This window comes from Salvia miltiorrhiza, chromosome 7, assembly GCF_028751815.1.
Source record: "Salvia miltiorrhiza cultivar Shanhuang (shh) chromosome 7, IMPLAD_Smil_shh, whole genome shotgun sequence".
Taxonomy (NCBI): domain Eukaryota; kingdom Viridiplantae; phylum Streptophyta; class Magnoliopsida; order Lamiales; family Lamiaceae; genus Salvia; species Salvia miltiorrhiza.
In genome coordinates, this window is record NC_080393.1 from 43,728,160 (window position 1) to 43,739,213 (window position 11,054).

The 11,054-nt window shown below is 40.3% G+C and overlaps 1 protein-coding gene across 2 annotated transcripts; it reads right to left on the reverse strand.

The window, feature by feature from the left end:
• Positions 1 to 2,925: 2,925 nt before the first annotated feature.
• Positions 2,926 to 6,167, reverse strand: LOC130996261 (uncharacterized membrane protein At4g09580). 2 transcript variants are annotated; one of them, XM_057921768.1, is made up of 5 exons: positions 5,831 to 6,167; positions 5,487 to 5,717; positions 3,826 to 4,096; positions 3,578 to 3,748; positions 2,926 to 3,389 (listed from the first exon to the last, which is right to left on the reverse strand). In XM_057921768.1, exons 2-5 carry the CDS (start codon positions 5,690 to 5,692, stop codon positions 3,264 to 3,266), a joined length of 774 nt encoding a protein of 257 aa, XP_057777751.1. In that variant the 5' UTR covers positions 5,693 to 5,717; positions 5,831 to 6,167; the 3' UTR covers positions 2,926 to 3,263. The 2 variants fall into 2 exon arrangements, with proteins under 2 accessions (XP_057777751.1, XP_057777752.1); XM_057921769.1 differs by having other exon boundaries at positions 2,926 to 3,457; positions 5,831 to 6,087.
• Between the last annotated feature and the right edge of the window lie 4,887 nt (positions 6,168 to 11,054).

Below are 11,054 nucleotides of genomic sequence, written 5' to 3' on the forward strand. Positions count from 1 at the left end.
CTTCTTCAATCGGACCGTTGTAGTGCTCAACGTACACCATGGGATAGTCGGCAGTTGCCAACAAGGCTTCCACGTCATCGTCTGTGGCCAAGCCACATTTCGTCTCCCTACCAAATAGATTGGTCGCCAAATAATACAATTGGTAGCTCGAGCTCAACGAATGCGTCCTCATAATATTGTTGACGTTGCACATCAGGCTCTCAATAGTTTCGTTGACGAGGGGAAGGATCTCTGTAGCCCCACCAACATAGTATATACCATCGACGAGTCCGTTGTATCTCACATATATGTATCTAACGAATTCCATCTATAAAAACACATAAAATGTAGTATTAAAATATGCATAAACGCTTTAAAAATTCTCATAAATATAACATAAAACATTCAAACTATTAATTACACAAACAATATATGAGAAAATCACCTCTTCAAGTAGAATTTGAACACCAATTGCACCAACTATCGCACAAACCACTTCTCAAATCTTGAGGGTTTCAATTTCTCAATTTTTTAACTGAATGCTCTTTCTACGAGTATTTGGATTTATGTTTTCTCATTCACAAATGCAGCCCTATTATAGATTAATATTAGATTCCTTTGTACAAATTCACGGGAAATGTATTGTTCATTCATTCAGTACACTTCAATCTATTATTCAATGTGCAATCAAATGCATGCAGAAAGTGAGCATTAAAGCCTCATTACAATCCAAATTTGTGCAGTCACCTTATCTCTTATTTCATGTGGACATGTACTTTTTTGACTAAAACATTAACAAAAAATAGAAATACACAAAAAAGGGATACATATGTTACTTTCAAACATTCATAACAAGGTAAAAAAAATTACAACCATATGTACTACTTCAAAATGATTTTTTTGTCCCAAAAAAAATATTAGCCGCCATGAAATCGTAGCCGGCGTCACTAGCCGTGTGTGAAAAATTTCACACGGCTAGTACGACCGGCTATGAATTTCTGGCGGCTAATTGTTTTTTAGAGCTCAAATATTTGTTTGTTCAAATTTCAGGAGTTTCAAGTGTTTTCTTCAAAAATAGCCTATTATTTTATGTGTTTACTGTATTATTTTGTGTTCAATCAAATCATGCATAAAGTGAGTATTATTACCCCACTATAATCCAATTTTTTACAGATTCAGTATCTCTCATATTTCACATCAATGTATACTTCTTGTAATATAAAAAAATTAAAATTAAAAATTTAAATAAAAACTCTAAATTAAGGTATTCGTGTTATAATATAATATTACTAAGAGGGCTAAAAAATTCACTATTATGTATATTATGCAACAAAAAAATATTATGAAACAAATGGCGTAATTAGCCGCCGGAATTTCATAGCCGCTGCACAGTAGCCGTGTATGTTTTGGACCGGCGGCTACTGTTCACGGCTATAAATTTTCGGCGGCTAATTATGCCATTGGTTTCAGAATATTTTTTTGTTGCATAATATACATAATAGTGAAATTTTTAGTCCTCTTACTAATGTTTTTATAACGCAAACGTAAGCTAATTTTTTTATAAATTTTCAAACATACAGTATACATTAGATAGTGACGTGAGTTGGCCAATTATTGTTTCTTCATCACATTTTTAACTTGTGAAACTGACGTGAGTGAGACTTTTTACAAAAAACGATGCATGTCAGGTTTACTTTTACAAAAAACCAAGCATGTCGGCTTTGACTTTTTGGACATTGGCTTGGGTGGGTAGTTTTGTAAGACAAGTTATAAAAGTCGGTAGATTCGCCTATTCACAGTATAATTAAATAGTGTAAGTTAAAAGAGTAAAATTGTAAGAATTATATGTGAGGTAGTGTCCAAAAATAGGAAATGCATAATTTTGGGGAATATACCAAAAAAGAAAAGTATGCATAATTTTGGGGGACCAACAAAGTATAGGGGTGGGAATTTCGGGATCGGGTAATCGGGTACCCGATACCCGACCCGAAAAAATCGGGTATCGGGTACCCTATACCCGAAAAATTAGGGGTCGGGTTCGGGTTCGGGTATTTAGGGTGTTAAAAAATCGGGTATCGGGTATACCCGATCGGGTATCGGGTATACCCGAATTACCCGGTTTTTTTATTAAATATATATTAAATCTAGATAGACTCAAGGTCTCCACTGAAGCCAGGGCCAACCATGTCCCCACCGACATCGATTTCAAAGAAGCCCATTTCTTGAAACTGCTCCACAGATCCTGCAAAGCGGGGAACTACGATGAGGGCCTCTATTTTCTTGAATGTATGGTCAATTTGGGCTACAAAGCAGATGTCATTCTCTGCACCAAGCTCATCAAGGGCTTCTTCAGCACCAAGCTCATCGATCTTGCTTCTCCGCCGGACCAACAAGATCTGCGCCAAGATCCGCCGCCCTGAGGCCCCTACCGGCCCCGTCCACCGGGCCGTGCCACTCTCCGCCGCGCCGAGCCCCTCCTCGATCCGCGCACTGCGCCCAGGTCCCATCTGCCATCTCCGCCCAGATCCGCCGCTCTGACGTCTCCACCTCTCCAGATCGGAGTCCTCTCTTCCATTTCGGCCCAACACCCAGCGCGGCGCCGCTCTGACTTCTCCACCTCTCCAGATCGGAGTCCTCTCTTCCCCCATCTGCTGTGATTGAGCCGCTTTCCCACCGGTCCGGCCGTCCACCTTCAGTATCGGACCTTCCCCCTCCCCCACCCGAAATCCCTCTCGGCCCCTCCCCCAAAATCGAGCTCCAAAATTGACCGGGTAATTTCGGGTACCCGAATACCCGACTCGGGTACCCGAGTCGGGTAATCGGGTACCCGATTTCAAATTCGGGGTCGGGGTCGGGTAGTGGATTTAGGGTATTTTCGGGTTCGGGTACCCGATTTTTTCGGGTAGGGTACCCGAACCCGACCCGATTCCCAGCCCTAACAAAGTATAATTTAATATTTAATCAATAATTTTCACATGACAAGATTTAATAGGGTATAAATTTTAATTGCCTACCGTCTCTAACGCTCATAATATCATAAATGAGTAAATGATACAACAATTCTGGATGGTCTATGGCATCTGAAGACATGAGCCTCGACCGTGTTAAGAATTTACTACCCACTCCCATTCGATGAACATTAGAAATCGTGGTGATGCTAAACAAATCTTATGAAACAAGCATCCGACTTCCCTGTAATAAGCATCACACATGATCAAGGCAAAGGCGATCAGGATCAGCCAAAGGTTTATAATATACATCAGAGGCGTCGACAGCAGCAAGCATCATTTGCTCTTGTTGCCTATCAATGTAGGTGTAACAGAGACGACGCCTATAAGAAACAGAGTGGCTAAAGACTGGAAGTCATACAGGTCACCCACCGACTGTAATTCGCCAAGAGCTATTCCAGCCTGCACCAAAGTTGCTATCATTACAGTCAAGTGGTATTAATCGATAAATTTGCTTATTAGCTTCATGCCTGCGCAACGGAAAGAGTGATTATATATTTTTGTGGTGGTCAGGTAAAGCAATGCTCTATGTTAATGCTTTTTCGTTGAGATATCCCTAGTAATTAAAAGAGTAAGATAGGAGGAGATACCCTGACTGTAACGAAAGCAGCAGGAATGATCCCAATGAAGGTCGCCAAGAAGAAAATATGGTAAGGAACATCTACAATTGGTGAAGCAACATTTATAAATGTATTTGGCAGAGTCGGAGTCACCCTTAGGAAAAGCATGTAGTTTAGCAGCCGTTCACGTCTTTTAGCCACCTAGAAAAGTAAGAGAGACCATATCTTAGTGAGAAGGTGAAGTGACAGTAAATGAACTTGAATCGGGTGATGATCACCTGGGCCTGAAAGAAAGTCAATTTGTCAGGCCACATAGAGAAGACGAGTGGTCGGCCAATTAATTTGGATAAGAAGAAGCAGGAAGATGCTCCCGCAGTAGCTGTGAACACAACAAGAGCTACACCTTTGAACACCCCGAAAAGGGCTCCAGCAAGTAATGACATAAATACAGTTCCTGGTATCATAAAAGTCTGCATAAAAATGTAGACCAGACAGTAGCCCACAAGAACCTGAATGGTGTAGTCACTTGTATAGCTCTCCAGGTTATCCCTTCAAATGCGAGCAAAAGACATATTCTGAATCAGCATGAATATGTTTAAACAGTAATATAGGAATTAAGCAGAAAAGCAGTGCAAGCAACAAGAGAGGCACGCCAAAAAAAGTGAATAAGAATTGAGAAGGAAATTCACAAATGGCCGGAACGGATCAAATGACTATAGAAAGCAGAAGCCTGACCACAATGAACAACATCTAGAATGGATATAGTGCAGCAGGAGACTAAGAGATCATATGGCAAAAAGATATGGGAGTAATTTTATGACAGTCTGTTTTCTCCCTAGGAGTCCATATTCTTAGTTTTCAACCTTATTTCTACACAGTTACTAAAATTGGTACACATCCTGCATCAAATTTTTATAAATATCACAAGATAATTAAGTTTATCTCACCAACCCACTGCCAAACAGCATAAAGAATGGGTGTTACATGTGGAGATGAAACTATGCCTTCAACAAAATTGAAGAAGAATGAAAATGTTACTGTGCACAAAGGAATCAAAGAGTCAAACATCAACAAGCATTATCTTGTTACTAGCTCAAATGAAAATTTTCATGCAGTGAAATGATCAATTAGTCAGTAATTCAAGTTCCAACTAAACCGCCATAGAACATAACACTTTTGCAGCTCAAACAAAATTTCAGAATTCCCATGAAGTCGCTATTTCCCAATGTACAGCTTACAGCCAGTTGTGTACATTCACTGAAATTTTAAATAGTGGAAATTACATGTTGCCTGTATGTTAATCAGTCGATTGACCACCAAGCTAAGCAAGTAGGCGCGTATAATACATCTAATGCTCATAATATTTCTAGAGTGCTGGACCAGTAGCTGAAGCATTTAGTTGCTGAAACCAATAATCAGACCTGTAGAGATATTAGCAAGTCGTGATGCAGGAACTGTGTCTTCCACAACATATCAATTTTTCCATTTTTAACTTGATCATTGTTAAACCTTAGAATGCACTGATTTCTGGCATCAAACAAAGAAGGCCACCATCGTATCAAGAAGTAAAATATCAATTCCAGATTCCTCCAGACCAATCAAAATTCGAATTCTAAAGGTTTAGTCACTAAGCTGCTTATTAGATGGGAAACAGGGCATCTTGGTTTCTTGTAAGTTATAATTGCTTCTCTTCAATTTGTTGGAAGAAGTAATAATGGAACTGAAGCTCTGTTTACTGAATTTCTATGGTTTATAACAGATGAAGTGTTTAATCTAAGCCCCAAAAACATGCTTTCAAATAGCCAGAAATGCATCTAACAAACTCAAAGTCGCAGGAAACGCACAGCTTTAACAATAATGGTAGAATAATGCAAGCACAATCAACCCAACCATTTGGTTATCCTAAAATGGAAACAAAAATAGCCGAAACAAAAAGTACCTGAGAATTTGGAGATCTTCTAGAGAGCGGGGAAGCTTGAGGAAGCTGTAATCAGAGACGGGCATAGTCAGGTACACCCCTACCAACCCAATCACGAAGCTCAAAACGACACCGCTCGCCGTCGCCACCTCCGACGCCGTTAAAGGAAACCTCCCCGATTCCGCCTTGCTCTTCACTCCGCCGTTCACGACACACTTCGCATCCATCCTCTCAGCCAAAATATGTTCCAATCTATCAACGACAGCAGATAATGAGCTTCAATTAGTTCTTATCCTGCTTGTCCCAAATTATTTATTACTTGTTGATAAGGATTTCAGCAAACACAGCGTATGTAAATTACGTACAATGCAAATTATGTGAATATCTTAAGGTGTCGGCTTTTTCACGGCGGAGAAGGAGCGGTTGGGAGATTTGTGTTCTTTCTTCTTCGCTTCAGGGGCACTCCCTCTCTCTCTCACGATTTCTATTTCATAAATTTTCAACTGGAACAGAAGAGACGACACAACGTATGAGAGATGTGAATGTACGAATATTCTTTCATTCTTTGAAGAGATCCACTAAAATTGCACTTCTCCCTTCCGAATATCGTTTTCCTACATTTTACTCAAATTAGTTTAAAGCTTCGTCATAACTTGAGCTCAAAAAAAGAAAAGAAAAAAAAGAAAAAAAAGAAGAGAGAGCTTCGTTGTTACTTTTATTTGAAAATATGAGTAAATATTAATTTTTTTTTTTTTTATCACATGTTTACTAAATATGAAAAGATGAGAGAAAATATTGAAAACTATTTTCACACCCCTACTTTAGGATAATATTATCCAATATTAGAGAGAAAAGGCGGAGTGAAAATGAGCTGCTGATAAAAATTTTCATCATGCTCGGAGAAAATTTTCTATCATAGTAAACATGTGAAAATGATGAAAATTTGATGAAAATATATTTTTTCTCTTATTTTTCATCAAAGTAAATGCACCCTAAAAATTCAAAACTAGTGATATATACTTTCTCCATCTTCAAATAAGTATCATATAACTCAAAATACACATATTAAAAAGGAGTATGATTCTAATTATATATTTCATTCGATTTTAATTATATTTTCTAACTTTAAGATTTCAAGTTTTGACTCTCTCTTCTCTCTATATTAAGTGGAGAAGAAAATGAAAAGAATGCATTAAATTTTAATATTAAGACAGGAATAGAATTGATTAGTTCAATTTTACTCTAAAATTTTACAATATGACACTTAAAAGGGGATTAAATAAAACTCTGTAACATGATATTTATTTGAAGACGGAGGGAGTACAACAGATCAAAAATTAAGCTATTCTAATTAAATATGAAACGAAGTTGTATAAACATATTCAATCATGTTAGACTTAGAGCTTTCGCATCGCATTACGCGATGCCTCTTACTCGAGTTAGGGTTGCCAAGGGCCAACCGGAATCGGCAGTTCGACCCTAAACCGGCCCGGTGGTCAACGGTTCCGGCCCGGACCGTTGACCATCAAGCCGGTTCAGGGCCGAACCGTCGGTAGTTAAGGGCCGATTTAGGTTCAAGCATTTGTCGACCCTGAACTGCCGGTCCGAACCGGCGGTTCGACCCTGAACCGCCGGTTCGGGCGCATAGGCCACTCAAAATATTAAAATTGAGCTCAAGCCCTTAATTATTATTATTTTTTCCCCCTTTTAGACAACTCTCTTTCGCAATTATTATAATGAATTAGTTATTTAGTTAGTTTACTTATTCAATTTTGAAGATTGTAATTTGCATCCTTTTAATATTTTTATTGTACATAGAATAAATTCAATAAATATATCAATTTTTATGCATTATTTTGATTGTCAATATGTTAGAATTATTTTTCTTTTATTGTATTTCAATTTTCAACACAAGTCATTTAATTTTAAAAAATATTTTGATTGTCAACTTTATAAGTTTATAACTTGTTATAAATTTAAAAAAATGACATGATATTAATTAAGATGACACAAGTATTACTTAAGAATTAAGATGACATAAAAATATATTATTTAAAAAATATATTAATTGTCATGTTTATAAATTTTCAACACAAGTCATTTAATTTAAAAATATGACATAAAAAATAGAGTAAAATTTTGAAGTAGCCAAAATGAAGCATAAAACACAATTTATGGCCACACATTGAAAAAACACAAATTTTGGCCATTTTTATAGCTTTGGGACGTTTTTGCCCTTAATTGGGCGGACTGGGTATGGTCAGGAGCGCAGGTCGCGTGCCGGGTAGGATCAGGCACGCGGGTCGGGTTAGGCACTTATGGCACTATAAGTGCCATAAGTGCCAACGAAAATTTTTTTTTACTCCCCCTGCCCTGTCTACCCCCCAGACCCCCGACCCCACCCACCCCACCCACCCCCAAGCCAAAAACTTTTACTTTATTATTTTATTTTATGGCACTTATGGCACTAATAGTGCCATAAGTGCCAACGAAATTTTTTTTTACTCCCCCTGCCCTGTCTACCCCCCAGACCCCCGACCCCACCCACCCCCAAGCCAAAAAAATTTACTTTATTATTTTATTTTATGGCACTTATGGCACTAATAGTGCCATAAGTGCCAACGAAAATCCAAAATAAAATAAAGTAAAATGGTCTTTTTAGCACTTATGGCACTAATAGTGCCATAAGTGCCAAACATGCAGAACAAATATAGAAACAACAGCATCATCTAAACCCTAAATGGAACATTTAAACCCTAAATGGATAATCTAAACCCTAAATGGAACATCTAAACCCTAAATGGATAATCTAAACCCTAAATGGAATATCTAAACCCTAGGGGAAGTGTTTAAAATGTTCCTTTTGGCTTGGGGGTGGGTGGGGGGGTACGGTCGGGGGTCAGGGGGTAGGCAGGGCAGTGGGAGTAAAAAAAAAAATTATTGGCATGGGGTGGGTGGTGGGGGAATGGGTGGGTGGGGATTGGGGGTCTGGGGGGTAGACAAGGCAGGGGAAGTAAAAAAAAAAAAAAAAAAAAAAATTGGCTTGGGGGTGGGTGGTGGGTGGGGGGTGGGGGGTCGGGGGTCTGGGGTCTGGGGGGTAGACAAGGCAGGGGAAGTAAAAAAAAAAAAATTGGCTTGGGGGTGGGTGGTGGGGGGGGTGGGTGGGTGGGTGGGGTCGGGGGTCTGGGGGGTAGACAAGGCAGGGGAAGTAAAAAAAAAAAAAATTTTTTGGCTTGGGGGTGGGTGGTGGGGGGGGGGTGGGTGGGGTCGGGGGTCTGGGGTCTGGGGGGTAGACAAGGCAGGGGAAGTAAAAAAAAAATTTTTTTTTTGGCTTGGGGGTGGGGTGGTGGGGGGGTGGGTGGGGGGTGGGTGGGGTCGGGGGTCTGGGGGGTAGACAAGCAGGGGAAGTAAAAAAATTTTTTTTTTTTTTTGGCTTGGGGTGGTTGGTAGGGGGGGGGGTGGGTGACAAGGCATGTGTTAATCCCTAAATTTGGATCCGGGTCAAAGAAAGTTGTTGGATCTATTGGGTTAAAGGGTAAATTAGGTAGAGCACATAAAAGATGGCCAAATATTGATGTTTTAAATTTTGTGGACAAAATTTAAGTTTCAATCACCAATAGGGCCGGATGGCCCCTATTGTTTCTAAAAAATATTACTCCCTCCGTCCCAGCTTTTAGTATTCAACTTTCCTTTTTTGGTCGTCCCACTTTAATTATTTTAACTCTCACATAAAATGTGGGACCCTTATTCCACTCACAACATATCAATCACTTTATTAAAACCCGTGTCGTTCTCAACTGGATACCAAAAGCTGGGACGGAGGGAGTACATGTTTATATTTTCAATTTCAACACATGTTTATGTTATATATTTTAATTTGAATAAAAATTTTGAAATTTCATCACAAATCATTTAATTTCATAAAAAAGAATACAAAAAAAATAAAAAAAAATAAAATAAAAAAAGCCCGGGAACTGTCGATTTTTGGCCCGAAACCGCCGGTTTTCGGTCCGGCCCGGAACCGCCGATTCAGGGTCCGAAAATCGGCCCTTCAAATTTTAGGCGGGCCGGTTCAAGTTCATGAAATTTTTGAACCTGAACCGCCGGTTCGGGCCCGGAACCGGTGGTTCCTGAACCGGTGGCAGCCCTAACTCGAGTAGAGAAGGCATCGAGTAATGCGATGCTCCCTACTCGAGAGGCTCACAATAGAACGGGTAGGGGAATAACGGCTTTATTGCGGGCACGCGCCGAATAAAAAAAGAAAATTTAAATGTCAAATTTCAAAATCTGATCGTTTTGACATTTTCCCAATTTTTTTTTTTTTTGAAAATCAGTCCATTGACAGTTTGGCATTTTTTTTTTCTTTTTTTCTTTTTTTCTCTTCTTTGAATTCCCCTTTCTTCATCTTTCATTTCCACCATCTTCATTATTCTTCCACTTCCATCTCCTCTCCACCATCTTCAATCTTCTTCCTCTCTCTACAATTTCCATGGATCCACACAACACAAACTACTATGATCTAAATTGGTGCTCCGATCTCTCCGGCGACTATCATCCCGATTTGGAGGGATGTAACTTGGGGGATGATCCTCCAACCGGCGAGGAGGAGCCACCGGCAAGCCCATAGTGCCGCCAAATCGAAGAAAGACAGCCGGAGGAAGGAAATCGCCTACAAGATCAAGTATGACAAGCAGGCGCCGGCGGAAGGAATGACTATCCCTCATACCTACACCCTCGAGGAGACGGACCTCATCGTCCAATTTTGGATGGAAGAGACCAACGACGCCATCTGTGGGGCCGATCAAAAGGGGGAGGCGTACTGGACACGAATTATCGACCGTGGCAACCCCCTCATCGGCGCCAACCTCAAGTACCGCCAAATTTAAGGGCACTGAGCCCAAGTGAGCCAAGATGTGCGGCTCTGGGAGAGTATTTGGGTGGAGACGCGCACCCGGTGGCCTTTCGGCCATTCTGACGATATGCTCCGGGACAAGTCCCAAATCCTCTTTAAAAGTTGGAGCCCAAATAAGACCGCCTTCAACATTGGAACGCGTGGAAAATTTTTCGAAACAACCACAAGTTCAAGTCGATGTACCTTGAGGGAGACGTGCATTCGTCCAAGAGGACAAAGACTATAGAGGAGGGCGGCTTCACCACCTCGGCGTCGGGTGAGGAGATCTCCTCTTCCCAGCCGATTGGAAACAAGGCGGCGAAGGTGGCGGCGAAGGGGAAGGGGAAGGGGAAGGCGGCAAGCTCCGAGCAACCATCAGAATATAAAGAGGCATTAGAGCGATCCGACCAGAACTTGAAAAAAATCACCGTCGAGTACGCCAAGAAGAACGAGCTCAAGGAAAAGGATCTCCTGCTCAAGGAGAAGGAGAACGAGCTCAAGGAGAAGGAGCTCGATATGAAGCTCCTCAGCTTGGATACGACTCAAATGAGCATGCACAAAGAAGGGGACACGAGTACATGGTCCAAGAAATGCTCAAGCGTCGTGGACTTATCTAGAGTAGGATTTTAATTTATGTAATTTTAATTATATTTTTAAGTTTTTTTTATGTAAGTTTTAGGATTTTTATTTTAATGGAA

What these genes read in the sequence shown, in the direction of transcription:
- LOC130996261 (XM_057921768.1), bottom strand. Translation starts at nt 5,692, where the DNA reads ATGGATGCGAAGTGTGTCGTGAACGGCGGAGTGAAGAGCAAGGCGGAA. An exon ending in TGACTTTCTTTCAGGCCCAG is followed by an intron (nt 3,749 to 3,825) that starts GTGATCATCACC and finishes TTACTTTTCTAG; the next exon opens with GTGGCTAAAAGACGTGAACG. An exon ending in CTGCTTTCGTTACAGTCAGG is followed by an intron (nt 3,390 to 3,577) that starts GTATCTCCTCCT and finishes ACTTTGGTGCAG; the next exon opens with GCTGGAATAGCTCTTGGCGA.